This window comes from Clarias gariepinus, chromosome 25 (assembly GCF_024256425.1).
Source record: "Clarias gariepinus isolate MV-2021 ecotype Netherlands chromosome 25, CGAR_prim_01v2, whole genome shotgun sequence".
Taxonomy (NCBI): Eukaryota; Metazoa; Chordata; class Actinopteri; order Siluriformes; family Clariidae; genus Clarias; species Clarias gariepinus.
The window spans coordinates 19,624,811-19,643,881 of NC_071124.1; the positions used below are offsets into that span (position 1 = coordinate 19,624,811).

Sequence of the window (19,071 nt, forward strand, 5' to 3'; positions counted from 1 at the left end):
GACTGTCCACCATCTCCATGGTTTATACTACTTTCATCCGTGTTAATTACACAAACTGTTGGTAGTCTCGGTTAGTCGGTTCCTCCAGCAGTGGAAGGATAAAGTATCTGTGTCTGGGGGGAATATTAGTGTCTGGAGGAAGCTAAATAAATAAATAAACAAACAAATCATAATCTGTTGATAATAAATGGTGTTTGTGGAACTGTCCTGTAAAAGCAGGATCACTCTCGAGGTTGTGCTGTTGTGCTGAATATCAGCACGGTTGGGATATTTTGGGAACCTGGTCTGCGCTCTCCTGCCTACAGCTGCATCACAGCCAGGCTAATATTCAGTACAATACTCCGTTCATGTGATATTGCTTCAATAAAAGCTGAAAATGTGTTTACAACATGCCATGCATTTTTTTTTAGTTAATTCCCATTTTGCAGCGTCCTTAGCTTCTTTCAAAAAAAAAAAAAAAGCTAGTCATTTTACCAGCATTTCACCCTGAGAACACTCTTGTGTTTGAAAACTTTACAGCTTTCCTTCTGCCAGTTAGTCTATTAGTGCTGACACTAGTGCTGACACTGGAGATCCTTCCTGAAACCAGAAATAAACCTTTGCTTTACAGAAATAAAGAACTGTCTCAATAGACATCCCTGTACAGCGATTCCTACTCACTCATATACTCTCTATACACTCTATACCGCTTATCCTATATACAGGGGCACAGGGGTCTGAAGCCAAGTGACACATCTGGATGGGGTTCCAATCTATTGTAGGATAACACACACATACAAACACACTCATGTTTACACACTAAGGGCAATTTGTCTAATCAATGTAAGGAAACTAAGGAAACCCACAAGACCATGCAAACTCCATGCACACAGATCCTGAGGAGGGAATCGAACCTGGAAGTGCAAGCCGACAGTGCTAACCACTAAGCCAACATGCTGCCACAAATTTACATTACATTTACATTCACTGCATTTGGTAGACGCCCTTATTTAGAGTGACTTAACCAATGAACTACCCCTACCCATCATTTCTATAATACATTTTTTCTAGAAAAGATAAAAGATTCAAATTAGGGTCTAAATATAAAACTGTCAAACATCTGAATGACAGATATAGAAAATAAGCAGCTGCTGACAAATCAGATTTAAGAATTTAACAGCTCGGTGGTATAAAGAAGTCACATTTATACTTATTAATCTTATTTATATTTTTTTCCTGAGAATAAGTCCTTTGAGTATATATAGGCTTAATCCTGTATACAAGGTCAGACGGGGCCTGGAGCCTATCCCAGGGGACTTAGGGCATGAAGCGGGGTACACCCTGGACAGGGTGCCAATCTATCGCAGGGGGCACACACACACTACGGGCAATTTGAGGACGCCATTTAGTATAATAAGTAGGATGAAACTGGAGTACCCTGAGGAAACCCGTTAAGCACAGGGGAAACAGGCAAATTCCATGCACACAGATCCCGAGATGAAAATCGAACCCTCGACCCTGGAGGTGCAAGGAGACAGTGCTAACCACTAAGCCACAGTGCATTACAAACATTTACGTTACATTTACTTCTATGCCTTTTGGTAGACACCCTTATCAAGAGCTACTTACATAAAAAAAAAAAAAAACATTATACATCTGAGCAGTTGAAGGATAAGGGCCTTGCTCGAGGGCCCAACAGGGGAACCTCAGTTGAATCTTTCAAACCTTCAAACCATAGTCTAATGCCTTAACCACAAATAAAATGTTTCATTTTAGAAATGATAAATTGTCTAAATATAAACCTGTCAAACATCTGAATAAAATATTTTTATTTACATTTATATATAAAAAAATGAGGACCTGCTGACCAATTAGATTTAAGGATTCAACAGCTGTGGTACAAAAAAAATCCAGTTTATACTTATAAGACTTAAAGTGTATTTGTGTTTTTTTTAATAATAATAATAATAATAATAATAATCAGTGACATTTTTTGCAATTTTTCCATGGGGGTGTAAACTTCTGCACTGTATTCCTCCTGACACAAAAAAGACGTTGAGGAGGAAGAGAGACAGAGAGACATAAATTTGCATGAAGGAAGCAGTAGATGACAGCACACACACACGCACACACACACACAGGAAAAGACTTGCGAGACGCGCGACATGCACGCGCAACTGTCAAACGCGCGCGCCTGAGCTCCTGAGAGAAACGCCGTTTTATTGTGTGTGTGAGTGAGTGTGTGAGAGTGTGGATGTGTGGATGTATTGGTGTAAAACAACTCCACACGGTTAGTTCGGTTGAAACGGTAACGGGTTTTTGGAAATGTTTTCTCGGAAGAGGAAGGAGTTGGTTAAAACGCCTTCGGTCTCAAAGAGGACTCAGCCAGGAAGTCCTGGAGTTCAGTGCAGCTCGGTGAGCTCTCTCTCTCTCTCTCTCACACACACACACACACACACACTGTAACCTGCTCTCACACCTTCACACTACTGAACACTCATACTCATTAAACGATATAAGAGTCGAATATGTTTGAAACAACGCGCGCGCACACACACACACCCCTTCTAGAGCTAGCGTCCTACTGTCATCACCCCGAGTTTGGGTTTACTTTTAACACATAATCCTGACACATTTATTCATTTATTCGTTTGTTTGTTTGTTTACTTATGTGTTTATTAGTTTTTATTTTGTTCGCGAGACCAACAGCAAATAATCCGTTATTTTTTTTTCTTATAAGGCGGAGCCTACATTTTGCGCATGAGATCTCAACCAATCAGAATCAGCGCAGCCCTGCAGTGCTGGATTCTGATTGGTCAGCACAACATCGTGCATAAACACACATATACATACAGGTGAAGTTCCATTAATAGTGGGCAGGAAGTTAAAGGTGCAACAGTCCCCCCCCCCTTTTTTTTACTTTTCTTTAAAAAAATAAACCACCTGATATAATCTAGATGAAATTATGAATTTTTTTTAAAATAGCAATTAGCATTCAGCAACATTACAAAAGTTGGAATTACTTTTGGTGGAATGACATTGGGCCGACGTGGACTCTATGACATTCAGATGATATTTAACAAATAAGTGCAACGTAATTTAACAGTTTTTTTCCTTTTTGTCCTAAATCCAAGGTGAATATATTTAGAAACTTTAGGAAATTTACACTGTGGCGTAGTGGCATCATACCTTCAGGGTAAAGGGTTCGAGTCCTGCCTCAGGTCTCTGTGCAGTCCAAACACATGCAGGTTAGGTTAATTGCCCTTTTTAAATAGTGTGCCAGTAGTGTGAGTGTATGTGTGTGATGGAGACCCGTCTTGTGCCTGAAGTCTCCTGGGGGAATAGGCCCCTGTGACCCTGTATACAGAAGAAGAGCTAAAGAAGATGAATGAATGAAATTGCATGAAATGTGAGAGTGCTTGTGTGCTCTGCAGTGGACTGGCACCCCATTCTAGTCCACCTGGTGTAACCAGCCTAATACATTGATTTGTCTGGAGTAGTCTCTGTAGGTCCTCGTGTTCCTGTACAGCATGGACAGCGAGTGAATTTAAAAAAATTCATGTTTGTTGGTTTGTAAGAGCTCACGCCACATGTCCTGTATTTCTCATTTTGACGTCAGATCAAACTTGGTTATAACTTTATTTTCAGGCTTCTGATTCACCAGTATGGCTTTCTATTAACAGTACAACACAGTACACAGTACAGTACAACGATGCGTGTTGGTTTGGCATGCTTAGACAGTGGAATTTGCATGTTCAGATGGACAAATTTTAAAACGAAGGAGAAAAATGGTTTTAAAAATATGTTTGTGATGGTTTTAAAATATAACGTGGATAAAGCCTAAAGCCAATTTCATGAGCGGGATAAAAACCCAAGCCATGGCAGTGTGAGAGGGCTCTGAATATGGAGTCTGGTCCTGAGGCTATTATGCACATATAAAGTGTTCTATCATTTTTTCCTTCCTGCCAGCAGCATAAAAATTATAGTTATATCAGCTTGGGATAGTTTGTCCTTCCACTTATACTTTGTGTGTAGCTTTTTTGGAGGTAGCATTTCCTGACATACCAGTAGCATTTGTGACATGGTGTTTTAACATTATCAGAAAATAATTTCTAGTGCATTAGCACTGGTAGCACTTTCTGAAACGTTTATTTAACGTTATCGGTCAAGCCACTAGTCGAGTTTTAAATCAATCATGCAAATGAAATCAAATGAATTAAAAACACAACTTTCATTATTCAACATGAACATACAGGTCGCTTGGAGTAGGAGCATGGATTCATGGACGGGACACTAAAGCAGCGAAACATAGTGTGTTTATGGTCGGTGCATGCATGGTGTGTTTATGGTCTGTGCATGTGTGGGTAGGAGAGAGAGTGATTGGTAGGATGAATTTATAGAACAATGGCTTTGTCAAACTCCCTCCAGTCAAAAAAAAAAGCGGCAATTTACCAACTTGCTAAATCGGGAAGCAGCGAAAAGAAAGAAAAAAGTAGCAGTCATGTTCAGGTTTGTGCTGCTAAACATTCGAGATTCATTCTGTAAAAGAGGACCTTGTGCAATCTGGGCGTTGTGCAGCATCACCGTTCGAGTCTGTGATTTTTGCACATCACTTAGAAATTGTGAGGATTAAGAGGATTAGGGATTAGTAGGATTCGGATTAAATAAGAAGCATGCATAAAAAAAAAACGTAAGAAGAACCAAACCCGAAAGACGAAATGCTGTACACTCAGACAGTCTAGATCACAGGTGTGGTGTAACCTGGAATCACCTTTATCACCCTGAACTTTATTATTATTCCTCAAATTTTCAAATAGTTCCAGTTACAATAGTGTATTAGAACTTGCCCGTTAATATTAACCTGTTAAATTTCGACCTATTAGAATGGAGAATATGACATTAACATCAGTGCGCTTGTTATAACATGTGATCGTGATCATCGCCAATAATTACACAGCCATTACCGCATGATATTCTTTTAATAACTTATTTATCCATCCATCCTTTTTTAAAAATTCTTTCACTATCCACTTATAAATAATATCCATTTTATTCTTTTAACCCATTATTTCATCTCATCCCATTTATTCCCTGCCTCTCTCCTTCTGTCTGTCTCTCTGTGTGTTTTTATTCCTCCCCAATGTGTAAATCCAGCTGTCGGTCCTTCAGGAGCAGCCTCTGAGAGACAATATCGATGGTGTGTCCACGCTGACAGTGCCAGATCTGCCAGGTCTGTCCTCATGTCCCAGCACTCCCTCCGCTGTCCACGGTAAGCTCGTAGCATCGCCCACGGCTAACCTGAAGCGCTCTACCGGACTTAGCCGCCATGCCAGTGCAGCAGGGTTTCCTTTCCAGACTGCTGGAACCTGGGGCTTTCAACGGAACCAAGCGAAGGGCTGCGAGAGCACCGACGGGACGGCCATCGACGTAGAGGACATCCCGCCTTTACTGAGAGACGTGGCACGCTTCGCGGAGGCTGTGGAGAAGCTCAAGGATGTGGTGCTGTGTCAAGGTGCGTATCTCGGCTTACAGAAACATTCTTATAATAGTTCTTATAAAAGTTGATCTGTGTTATACCAACCACAAACTTCCCCAAACTCTTCTTTTTTTTGTTTTTTAAGAACTCTTCTCTAAGCATGAATTTTCTTATTTTATATACTGTATGGATGGCTTGTTTTTTGTTTACTACACCCTTCCCGAGCCGGGTTGACGTAAGCCGAAATCAGTTTTTAATGACCGGTTTATCCTTGGAGGATGTCTATTGTGTAGTCTTATCAGACAAACATATTATGGCACTCTGTTGTCAAGTAAGAAAGCTCAAGACTGCTGGAATTCTAGACGCTTTTTAAAAAACATACATGTTGTGATTCGAACATGGGTGCGTTCCCTCATGAGATCACAAGCTTATGCAAACGCGCACGTTGTTGTAAAAGTCCCTCAACTATAATTATTTGTAAGAATGACCATGTGCTTTCAAGATGTGGCTTTTTTTTCTTACTGTATCCATGGTGATAAAGAGGAAGGAAAGAAACTGTGCGTCAAATATTTTTGTTGCGAGATTATAACACGTCTGCTAGCCCGGACTGCCCTCTCTCTCTCTTTTTCTTACCTAAGCTTAGGAGTCTCTTTAGAGTAATAAAACAAGCAATAAGATTGAAATTGAATGCATATAAAATGATTAAGAAAAAAAAGTAGATTGTTAAGATCCTTTGTTGTAGATTATTTTTTAAGTGATCTGATTAAGTAGGATGGTACCACGGTGTACTGCGTTGTAGTTAATAAGGTGGATTATGAAGCTCATAAACATATGGTGCTCAATTAAGGAAATGAAACTTTTTTAAGTCAGTAATTTGTCATAACTTATCTGGAGTTCCAGAAAAAATAAATAAAAATTCCGGTCGGCATGTTGAAGGCCACGCACTCATCGGCGCGTCAGACCTGACGCACTTCCTTTAAACGCTGCTATTTTCATCAACACTGCTTCCTGTTTACATTCTGCTGCCAGGGCTGGCCGTAGACACAGAGGCACAGCAGCATCATTTGGGACTCTTTGCAACATAAATCCCCTGTGTGGGCAACTGTAGGTTCCCCTCGAACCAAACCACGCTGTCAGTGTGACTGAAACCTGTAAAAAGTTAGTGACTATGAGGAGGAATGAAAAGCGATAGTAAGGTAGAGGAAATAACACAAAAAAAAACTGAAGGATATCGATGTGGTCAGTGTCACAGGTTCGCTATTGGTCTGTATTTATTTTGAAAAGAAGACGGAAGGAAAAGCCCCCCAGACCCACAGTGGGGGCGGGTCACTAAGGAAACGAAGCGAGTGGGCTCTGTGAAGGGTTCTGATTAATAGCTGGGTATTTTTACCTCAAATTTACCAGTAGATACATCTTTAAAAAAAGGGAAAAAACTAAAGATTGAAGTCAGTGATAATGAAGGAAAAGAAATTAATGAAGAAAGAAAGAAATGAAAAAAAAAATAGTGACAGAAAGAAAAAGAGAAAGAAGTCATTGACAGAAAGAAAAGAATTGAAACTAAGTCAGTTACTAAGTAAATTTATAATCAATTGAAATTCTATTGAATAGAAATTCTTAAGAATACCAAAGAAAAAGAAAAAAATTAATGAAAGAAAAAAGACTTAATAAAGAAGTGAATATGTTAATACTGAAAAAAATTAACAAAAAAGAAGTGAAAAAAGAAAATGTCAGATGTCAAAAGAGATTAAGACAGAAAAAAAAAATAGTGAAAGAAGCCAAACACTAAGTCAGTAATGAAGTAAGAAAAGAGATTAAAAGAAAGTTAATAAAAGAATAAAGAAAGAAAAGTAATAAAGAAAAAAAGAAAGTCAGAAGTGTCAGTAATAAAGAAAGAGTTTACAATTGAATTTAACAACAGCATTTTCATAAAAAGCTATTTTCATAAAAATCCACATGCTTAGACGTGAAACAGTGCTTCCTGTATGTTTTTTAAAAATATTTATTTCTGATTTTCAAAGATATTGATAATAGATCTAAAATTAATTGGATGTAATAAACCAGAGACTGTAATAAACACTGCAGTGCTTTATGTCTGTGAAGTGGGGTTGAGCGTAGCCTTTAGCATGATGATGTCGAAGTGATGAGGGAGGAGGTTCTCCGTGAGCTGCGGAGAGATAAGCTGTAATCTTACTGACAGTTACAACAGGAAATTCAGCGCTCTTCTCTAGCTCGTTCTGGATATCACCTTCTGCTAAACACTGCAAAGGGAAATTTTCTTCAACTTCATAACAGTAAACTTTTGTGTATCTACAACAAATTAAAAAAAAATCACATCCCACAGAGCAGCTCTGTGTGTACAAGTGTGAGTGTGGCTGAAAGAGAGACAGAAGCCATTAACTGGAAGATGAAGTACGGCCACAGAGAGAGAAAGAGAGTGTGTGTGTGTGTGATCGTTCAATGACTCTGACTGTGCTGGCAGATAAAGCCTGTCATTGTTTTCATCTGCTGCTATTGGCACATTCGGCCACGTGACTTATTTTGTGTTTTCTTGAGTGTGTTTGTTTGTGTGTGTGTGTGTGTGTGTGTGTGTTGGGAGTGATTAATACCAGTGGCAGATGTAGACTAATTTTAAAGAGTAATATTAGAGGCAGATGTGGATTAAAGTCAGAGGCAGATGTGGATTAATATCAGAGGCAGATGTGGATTAATATCAGAGGCAGATGAGGATTAATATTAGCGTTAGATGTGGATTAATGTGTTTGTGTGTGGGAGTGATTAATACCAGAGGCAGATGTATCTTAATTACAGAAGCAGATGTGTATTAATTTTAAAGAATATTATTAGAGACAGATGTGGATTAGTATCAGAAGCAGATGTGGATTAATTTTAGAGACAGATGTGAATTAATTTTAAAGATTAATATCAAAGGCAGATGTGGATTAATTTTAGAGGCAGATGTGGATTAACGTCAAAGAGAAATATCAGAGGCAGATGTGGATTAATATCAAAGACAGATGTAAAATAATATCAGAGGCAGATGTGGATTAATTTCAAAGAGTAATATCAGAGGCAGATGTGGATTAATATCAGAGGCAGATGTGGATTAATATTAGAGGCAGATCTGGATTAATCTGTTTGTGTGTGGGAGTGATTAATGCCAGAGTCAGATGTGGATTAATTTCAGAGGCAGATGTGAATTAATTTTAAAAAGTAATATCAGAGGCAGACGTGGATTACTATCAGAGGCAGACGTGGATTACTATCAGAGGCAGACGTGGACTAATATTAGAGGCAGATGAGGATTAATTTTAGAGGCAGATATGAATTAATTTTAAAGAGTAATATCAGGGGCAGATGTGGATTAATATCGGAGGCAGATGTGGATTAATATCGGAGGCAGATGTGGATTAATGTTGGAGGCAGATGTGGATTCATTTCAGACGCAGATATAAAATAATATCTATATATGATTAATTTCATATATAATATCTATATATGATTAGAGGCAGATATGGATTATTATAAAGATAGATGTGGATTAATATTATGGCAGATGTAAATTAAAATATAAGGCAGATGTAGAGTAATGTGACAGGGCAGATATAGATTTATTTCAGAAGCAGATATAGAATAACATCAGAGGCAGATGTAGCATCAGATGTAGCATTTCAGAGGCAGATGCGGATGACTGGCAAATGCGGTTGTGGATTAATGGTGGAGGCAGATGAAAATTAATGTCGGAGGCAGATTTGCATTAATTTCAGAGGCAAATGTGGATTATTGGCAAAGGCAAATGAAAATTAATGTTAGAGGCAGATGTGGATTAATGGCAAAGGCAGATGAGAATTAATTTTAGAGGCAGATGTACAGTCGTGGCCAAAAGTTTCGAGAATTACATAAATATTGGAAATTGGAAAAGTTGCTGCTTAAGTTTTTATAATAGCAATTTGCATATACTCCAGAATGTTATGAAGAGAATTCAGATAAATGAGTCCTTCTTTGCCATGAAAATTAACTTAATCTCAAAAAAAACATTCCACTGCATTTCATTGCTGTCATTAAAGGACCCACTGAGATCATTTCAGTAATCGTTTTGTTAACTCAGGTGAGAATGTAGACGAGCACAAGGCTGGAGATCATTATGTCAGGCTGATTGGGTTAGAATGGCAGACTTGACATGTTAAAAGGAGGGTGATGCTTGAAATCATTGTTCCTCCACTGTTAACCATGGTGAACTGCAAAGAAACGCGTACAGCCATCATTGTGTTGCATAAAAATGGCTTCACAGGCACGGATATTGTGGCTACTAAGATTGCACCTAAATTAACAACTTATAGGATCATCAAGAACTTCAAGGAAAGAGGTTTAATTCTTGTAAAGAAGGCTTCAGGGCGTCCAAGAAAGTCCAACAAGTGCCAGGATCGTCTCCTAAAGAGGATTCAGCTGCGGGATCGGAGTGCCACCAGTGCAGAGCTTGCTTAGGAATGGCAGCAGGCAGGTGTTAGCGCATCTGCACACACAGTGAGACGAAGACTTTTAGAAGATGGCCTGGTGTCAAGAAGGGCAGCAAAGAAGCCACTTCTCTCCAAAAAAAACATGAGGGACAGATTGATCTTTTGCAGAAAGTATGGTGAATGGACTGCTGAGGACTGGGGCAAGGTCATATTCTCCGATGAAGCCTCTTTCCGATTGTTTGGGACATCTGAAAAAAGGCTTGTTCGGAAAAGAAAAGGTGAGCGCTACCGTCAGTCCTCTGTCATGCCAACAGTAAAGCATCCTGAGACCATTCATGTGTGGGGTTGCTTCTCATCCAAGGGAGTGGGCTCACTCACAATTTTGCCCAAAAACCATGAGTCATGAATAAAGAATTGTACCAAAACACCCTCTAACAGCAACTTCTTTCAACAATCCACAACAGTTTGGTAAAAAACAATGCATTTTTTAGCACGATGGAGCACCGTACCATAAGGCAAAAGTGATAACCAAGTGGGTCGCGGACCAAAACGTTGAAAGTTTGGGTCCATGGCCTGGAAACTCCCCAGATCTTAATTCCATTGAGAACTTGTGGTCAATCCTCAAGAGGCAGGTGGACAAACATAAACCCACTAATTCTGACAAACTCCAAGAAGTGATTATGAAAGAATGGGTTGCTATCAGTCAGGATTTGGCCCAGAAGTTGATTGAGAGCATGTCTAGTCGAATTGCAGAGGTCCTTAAAAAGAAGGGCCAACACTGCAAATACTGACTCTTTGCATAAATGTCATGTAATTGTCAATAAAAGCCTTTGAAACGTATGAAGTGCTTGTACTTATATTTTACTACATCACAGAAACAACTGAAACAAAGATCTAAAAGCAGTTTAGCAGCAAACTTTGTGAAAACTAATATTTGTGTCATTCTTAAAACTTTTGGCCACGACTGTAGATTTATATTAGAGAAATATGTGGATTAAAATAGGAGGCAAAGTGGATTAATTTCTGAGGCTTAATCACAGAGGCATTAATCACAGAGGCAGATGTGGAGTTATATTAGAGACAATTGTAGATCAAGATCAGAGGCAGATTGCAGAAGCACACAGTAGTTCTCAGTATCACATGTCACACTGTGAGAAAGTGTCAGTTCTGAAGTAACGCAGTTTTGTTCTGATGTTTGTTTCTTTTTGACCACAACGGTAGCGATGATTGTCGCAGGATCTTGTGGTCAGAGATGTTCACATGTTCTCAGTCTGCACTTCGTCTACATGCAGTCCTCAAATCATGTAGCGCTTTATGAAATTGCCTGAGGACAGACAGCGTGACTCAGAGACTCCTGAGTGTCTACAGTGACGTGCGAGAGGGGAGCAGATTTTAGGGGACGTTCCCCATCTGACACTGATCAGCATCGCTGTGGAAAAGGTGAGGAGCAGCAGATACTGTGGAACCGAGAGAAGATAAATGTTACACATCAGTACCCATGTTTCAGTCATCAGTACATTGTTTAAAAAAAAAAGAGAGAGAAAGAGATAGATAAGTCAGGGTGTGCTTTGTGCTCAACGCAAGAAGTTGCTTGTTTGAAGTGGATCAGATGAGCGGCATTTTTCTGGATGCCCCCATACACATACACACACACGAAAGATGCATTCCTGTGATAAAAAAAACAGCACAAATAACTTGTTGTAAAACAGAACAACTTCCTTTGTTTCCCAGGAGAGGGTGAGATTTCAGTAGCCCGAGCTGAACTCCGCACTTTCATAATCAGGCTCTATTTGTGTGAAGTAACGTCAGGATTTCCTTTGTTCTTGATTGCTGACTACACTTCTTATGCCTGCTTTATTCGAGAAGCTTGTTGACTTTTTTTGTTGAGTAAACATAATAATTATCTTCTAACAAAATCGCCCTTGAGTGTCTTGTGTCCAAGGCCATGGGTGTGCTTTCGGTTAAATATAGCAGTGTGAGCCATATGCAGAATATTGATGTGAAAAGGCAGACAGAGAGGAAGAACGGCCAGTGATTACACAGGTTCCTCATGCACATAGCTAGACTAAAGCAGGCTAAAGCTCTATATGCCTAATGAAGACTTTATACAGAGACTTTATTGTGAATTCACATGTTTGATTCATTGGATCTTTAGATACTGGAATCAAATGTTGATATTTTTTCAACTGTGTTAATGGGACGAAGGGTAACAGAACAAAAAATGTTTTTTTTCTTTTTCCTGTCAATGACAGAGCCACTGGTCAATTACAAGAGTCCGTGAGATCATGTATGTGAAGAAAAAGCAGATAGTAGTGACTCTACTGAGATATTATGGGTCATAACCACAAACCTTTCTGAAACATCACCAGTGGTCTGGAACTACAAAAACCGTTCTTAAAACAATTCTTGTTTAAGGTTCCCAGAGCAGTAACCCAGATGTCCCTAGGATGTTTTTTTAAAAACATTGAAACCCAAACATTCCCAAAAACATTAACCAAAACATTATCAGAACTTCCAGAAAACTGTACAGGAACCAAAAGCAATAGTTTTTAAAGATTCTGCTAGACTAAAATTGTTAGCTGGAAATTTAGAAAGATTTTGTTCGTCACATAGACGTTACTGCGCAGTAAAGTTTTTTATTCTTCGCTTCTCCCTGTTTTTTTTATAGGCAGCGGTCAGAGCCAAGTGTCAGCTAGAGTATTTTATGGCGCCCCTTAGAGCAGACTGGGGTAAGGGGCTTGCTTTAGGGCCCAACAGCGGGCCAGGTTGGCAGAGTTGGGGTTTGAACTGCTGAGCTTCCGAGAGGCTGCAGAGCCTTAATTTGACCCTTGTCAAAGTCACTCAAATCCTTACGCTTGCCCATTTTTTTTCTGCTTCCAACACTTCAACTTCAGTAAAAAAAAAAAAAAAAAAAAAGTTCACTTGCAGCCTCATATATCCCACTCACTTCCAGGCGCCATTGTAACGAGATATTGAAACTGTCTCAACTTGGAGAAGGACCAAATTGTGATGGTTAGAGGACTGGATCAGAACAAGTCCAAACCTGCAGGTCTCGTGGGCTGTTCCTGGTCTGCAGTGGTCAGGACAAATCAAAAGTGATCCAAGGAAGTAAAATCGGTGAACTGGCAACAGGGTCATGGGTTGCAAAGGCTCACTGATGCACATTGAAAAAGCTGACCCGTGTAGTCCAGTTTAGCAGAAGAGCTAGTGTAGATCATGTTTAGGAAAAGGTTAATACTGGTTCCGACAGAACGCTGTCAGAACACACAGAGCCTTATTGTCTTGGAGACAAAGAGGCGAACCTACTCAATATTAGAGGAGTGGTTATAATGTTATGGCTGATCTTTAAAGAATTAATCTGTCTGTCTGTCTGTCTGTCTATTAGTGTCATACCGTACTACAAAGAACTTTATAAGACCACAAGATCTTATCTGTGTGAAAAATTAATAATCTGTTTACTGTGAGACATAAACTCTTTCTCTCTCTCTGTTTCTTTCTCTCTGTAGATAAAGAATCTCGGAGGGCTGTAGCACACGAGTATTTGGGGGAGGTGTTGCGCATCCTGCGGCAGGTGATCAGCACCTATCCTTTACTCAACACTGTGGAAACACTCACCGCCGCAGGCCGACTCATCTCAAAGGTCAAAGGTAAATGCGTCTCGGTGTGAATCTCGGTCACGTTTCCTCACCAGAACTCACATCTCTTATGTGCACACAGTATGCCCGCAATTAATTGTACAGGAAAATGATTTTCAAAGTGATGCTAAATGGTACTTTCAGTCCTTTTCTAAAGTAGGAACTGAACTTTTTTTTCGCGCTGCCATAGCAGTGTGATCGAGTCATGAAAATAAACAAGTACAGCGAGATGGGTGGGTGAAACTTCTCGCCTCTTGTCATTCCTCTCTCATAAGACACTGGCGTTGCCACATCCTACACCATGGCAACGGCTGTCTTTTTATCCGGCAGCTGTTTTTAGAGAACACAGACCACAACTGTAGTGCTCTGTTTCCTAAACAAGGTGGAGATCAGTAACCGCTTTTTTTTCACACTTAAAAGCTTCAGGAAAGACCCGAGACTTCAAAACTTCAGGTTTATGAAGTTATAAAGCAGTGCTAAAACACTTGTTTTTTTACCCCACTGAGCTGTGATGGGGAGATCGTAACAGAACATACCTAGGATTAGTAAATCTGTTAAGTTAAGCATGTGATTACTTTTCACACCATCGATTCACGTATCGTGTTTATAAAACATGTACACCACAGTGCTGATTTCTCGAATCTCATATCTGATCTTTATAATGCACAACCGTTTTTCTGCGACATAAAATTGCGATAAATGGATAAAAACCATGATGTCATACACTACCTGTCAACAGTTTGGACACACCTTCTAATAGCATGGTCTTTCCTGATTTTTATTTCATCTAAAGACATCCAAAATATACAATAATCTGGCTGGTAGCTCTAAATAAATTTGATCTTGCTTTGGTTCTGGGAAGGTCTTTATGAGAGCCAGGTTCATCATAATGCTCCATGGGTTTTGCAAATGCACTTGACGATATTGTTCTTGCAAGAACTGCTTCAGAACAGCTGGCCTTCGTTGTTTAAAATAGCAACTAACTGTTTTTTTTGTTGTTGTCACGTAATTACCTAATGCAATATGTGTTATTTGACAGTTTTGAATTCTCCAGTATTATTCCAGAATGTAGAAAATAAATCACTTTGAATAAAAAATACATTGAATTAGAAGGTGTGCCCAGATCTTTGACTGGTGCTGAGAAAAGAAAAACTTTAAATTCAATAAATTATTTTGGAGCATAGGGATAATAAAACACAAGGAATATAATCAACGCTGATTATTTGTCACTTCACAACATCTTTCTCTTCATCACACTGATGAAAAACATCTGTCCTGATTTGCACTAATCAATGCACTTTCGAATATACTGAAAGTAGGCCTCATTGTTCCCTACTTACTGACTCTGGTTCTGCGCCTGTAGGTGGATCAAAAATAATAATACTCATCCAGTGTTGTTGATTGATGTCATGTTGGTGGAGTCATCTAATTTTATTCATCACAAATTTCCACTTGCCAGCTCCTCCTTTTGAGACTGAGTAGGGGCATGAGTGACATTTCCCAGTTTATTAAGTGCACCTACACTGGGAGACATTTTCTCAGGCTAATCCATTATAATAAAGCAAGTCACCATTTTAATAATTGTGAACGTATTTATGATTATTTATATTTATTTTGAACTTGACTGAACTTGGAACTTCTGAGACTTTGTAGTATTTTGCTCACTCTTTTGCTTACAAAGAAGTTTATTAAGATACTAGATGTGCCCGTGACTTCGCTCACGTGAATTTAATTGCACATGTTTTTAAAAACACCATCTGTTGAATTTTGGAATTACCTAAATTTTTTGGTGTGTTACCGTGAAATGAAGGTGTGAAATCGTGTTTATTAAGTAGATTTCAATTGCACACTCATAAGCGCGCCATAGGGTGAATTTTAGGATGAACTAATGGTTTAATTTATTTTATTTTATTTTATTTTTTTTTAAGATATAAGGGCGTTTTCCATTTAAATTCAAAAGTAGCAGATCTTTTCTTCCCATGGACCGATTGTGATAAAACAAAGGTTACCTCAAGCTCGGCAAAATGCACTGTAAAAAGCCCATTAAAATTTGTTTAGCAATTTTTACGTGATGCGTGCACAAACAAAAAACAGGCAAAAATTCCAAATACCATCTTGCACTATTACTTATTGTGTACACGTCTCGTCAAATTATTTCTTCGCAAATGTACAGACAAACTTTACAGTTTTATCATACTGTATGTATAGGTTATATTCTTTCAGTCTTAAGGATACAGTAAATGATTTGATGGTTATTTAAATTATTTTATTTCCACACTTAAGTTTTTTTTAATATTTTCTATATTTTTACAGTAAAAAAATCCATATCTGTATTTCTTATAATTTTTATTTTGTTTTATCCTCTATAGCTAGATTTAGCTAAAGTTTTACTTCTTATTTTATTCCATATTTATTTCCTATTAATAATCACGAGCGGTTAAAGGTATATAGGTCACGAGCGGTTGTATAAGTATTTTACTCCATATCGTAATAAAGGTCACGAGCGGTTGTATAAGCATTTTACTCCATATCGTACTGTGTATGACTGTGTATGTGACAAATAAAATTAGAATTTGGTTTGTGCATATTAAACGTCCCATGCCAAATATCTGTCCCCTTTGCTTTCTTTGCTCTATATTTTGGATCTTTGCTTGTTTGGATTTCTGCCCAGTCAGCTTCAAGCGCATTAGTGAGATCATGCACTGAGGTGAGGTAAATAAAGCCGGTGCACCGTCATTCCAGTTCATCCTAAAAGTTTTCAGAGGGGGTTGAGGTCAGGACTCTGTGTGAGACAGTCGAATTCTTCCAGTCGAACCTTGGCAGAGGACGCGTTCATTTGGCTTCATCATGCTCGAACACGTTCGGGCCTCTCAGTCACACTTAATTGTAATTTTAAGGCACACAGAGACGTTCTTTATGATACAAAGTGATCGCAGTGTGAGAAAGAACCAGGTATGAGTCACTTCAGGCCCTATGGTGTAGCTCAGATTTGGATTTAAAGACCTTTTTTTTCCCCCACACTCAATAAATGGAATGGAAAGAAAAAGACCAGGGGACTACTTTTGAACTAATGTTATTTGCAGGGATGATTGCAGGGACATTTCAGTCAGTGGCTCAATGACTTCCTGACCGGACTATTAAGTTACAGCTTATGTAATAATGTTATAATCTTTGGCTTGTAGTGCATTAATATATAAGTATATGATCATTATCCTCTTTTTTTTTTCAGCCAATTTCCGCCGGTCATTAGAGCACTCCAACATCAAAGTTACCCCTACCGATCAGGGAGGGATGATCACGTTAATAAGATCACTGTTACATGTTTCCTCCAAAACACCTGACGCTAGCCTACCGCATCCTTTTTTTTTTTTTTTTGAACTGCTCAATCACTGACCATCGGGAGCAGCGTCACACACCACTTGCGTGAGCTCACAGACTCCCCCGTGATTGGCTCGGAGTGCTAAGTTCCTCCCATCCCCCCCTCAAAGAACAATCAGGTTCAATCTCCGTTATTACCCAAATGAGGATTGGTTCCCTGTAGAGTCCGGTTCCTCTCAGGGAGTTTTTCCTTTAGCTCGCTCATCAGGGACAATCTGAAATTTCGATTTATACACATTTTCTACACATTTCCATAATTTTCTTTTGAATGTGTAAAGCTGCTTTGCGACAATGACTATCGTTAAGAGCGCTATACAAATAATACAATTGAATACAAATAATAAATTGAATCGAATCGAGAGAACTCTGCCAATCAGCTCTCTCAGGCCCCCGGCTGCGAGGGGCTACAGCATCACCCGGGATTCGAACTTGCATTTATCTCGAGCTCATTACCTATGTGCCCTCAGAAAGACATTAGTTAACATTTCAGCTACGTTGAAGATGCATCCCATGTGTAAGATGTCATTTGAATCTGTCTAGCATCTGAAAAAATGTTTTGGACACCTTAATGTGTAATCTGCTTGTTTTTAGCGCCTGGGATATGGTTTTGTCTGCCACTGTATGTGGTCAGTTCTGTTTTTTTTTTTGTTTTTTTTTAACCAGACATGCAGTACCAGCAGACAAGGTGATTAAATGTAGATAAAAACTGCAAATGATCCATTTTTAGTCTAAAATAATAATCTTTAAGGGAAAAACCATTACTTGAAAAAACTAAGAGAAACCATACTTTCTGTAAAAAAAAAAAAAAGAAATAAAAAATGTGGAAAGAATCATATTAAGGCATAGAAAGGGAGGGGGCAGATACTTTTACATAACAGTAAAGCACTTCTTTAACAGGAATGTTACTCTTAGGTAGCTCTCTAAAGCTTTTGTATGAGTTATTGTCAATCAGCAAGCAGAAGTGCTGCAAGCTCGAGGTGGTTAATAAGCTTGACAGCATTGTCTCGTGTACCTTTCACACACACACACACACACACACACACACACACACACACACACACACACACTACATTGTTTCTTGTGTCCTGTATGGCAGGCTTCAGTTACGAAGGCAGCAATGAGGCGCAGAAGAAAGACTTCGAAAAAGCCATCGAGACCATCGCAGTCGCCTTCAGCAGCAAGTGAGTTCACGAGTGTCCGAGCTGCACCATGTGCTTATGTGTTCCATGAAAAAAAATAAAACTTCCCTTTTTCAGGTTGATTCTGCATCACAACGCAGGCAGGGTATGAACGTTCTGAAATGTTTTGGGTTTCTCAGTAAGACCTCTTATTAATTTCAATAGTGAAAAATGCAGAGGACGGTGAAGAGACAGTTTGTTTATAGGTGTCCTGGCGTAAGTAACAACAGGAACTAACCTGTTTTGAGGATGTTTAATAAAACGAAATCATTGTTAGCACTGGCTGGTTGCATTGTGGTGTTAGAAGAATAAAGTTCATGGTGGCGCGCTGTTACAGGAAACTATTCACCTTCATGGTGGGCTGCTTCACTCTCCGCTGTCCATTATTATCCTAAAACGGCGCAACACTGAATGCTTTCTTCGTTAGTTAACAAACCGATGGTACATTGGTGTTTCCCAAACTGTGGATAAATAAGCTTTCTGAGCAACACATTCTTCAAAATGTATGTTAACACTCTGTCTCTGTCTCTCTGTGTAGTGTATCTGAGCTGCTAATGGGTGAGGTGGACAGCAGTACTCTCCTGTCTCTACCCCCCACTGAGAAGAGCAGGGTAAGTGTGTGCACGTGTGCAAGTGTGTGTGCTTTTGCATGTATGGCGAAGGCTGTCAGATTATTTTTTAGCGCCAAGCCAAAACAGGAGTCAACAAAACTTAAAAGACAGTCTGTCCATCCGTCCATTCATTAGTCTGTCCATCTGCTCATGTGTCTGTCTGTCAGGCCATCTGACATCTATCTATCTATCTATCTATCTATCTATCTATCTATCTATCTATCTATCTATCTGTCTGTCTGTCTGTCTGTCTGTCTGTCTGTCTGGTCATCTTTCTGTCTATCTGTTTTTTATCTATCTATCTGTCTTTTTGTCTGTCTGTCTGTTTGTCATCAATCTATCTGTCCCTGTCGTTCTGTT

At 39.1% G+C, this 19,071-nt stretch overlaps 1 protein-coding gene across 3 annotated transcripts in view; it reads left to right on the forward strand.

The window, feature by feature from the left end:
• Nucleotides 1–2,142: 2,142 nt before the first annotated feature.
• arhgap45a (Rho GTPase activating protein 45a) overlaps nucleotides 2,143–19,071 on the forward strand; it is a 32,512-nt gene continuing 15,583 nt past the window's right edge. The window contains exons 1-5 of one of the 3 annotated variants that reach the window (XM_053486966.1): nucleotides 2,143–2,394; nucleotides 5,134–5,491; nucleotides 13,416–13,556; nucleotides 18,019–18,103; nucleotides 18,639–18,711. In XM_053486966.1, the coding sequence (XP_053342941.1) occupies nucleotides 2,305–2,394; nucleotides 5,134–5,491; nucleotides 13,416–13,556; nucleotides 18,019–18,103; nucleotides 18,639–18,711 (747 nt within the window). In that variant the 5' untranslated portion in view covers nucleotides 2,143–2,304. Of the gene's footprint in view, nucleotides 2,395–5,133; nucleotides 5,492–8,972; nucleotides 11,350–13,415; nucleotides 13,557–18,018; nucleotides 18,104–18,638; nucleotides 18,712–19,071 lie in introns of those variants that run through there. The other 2 variants (XM_053486967.1, XM_053486968.1) reach the window with 2 other exon arrangements.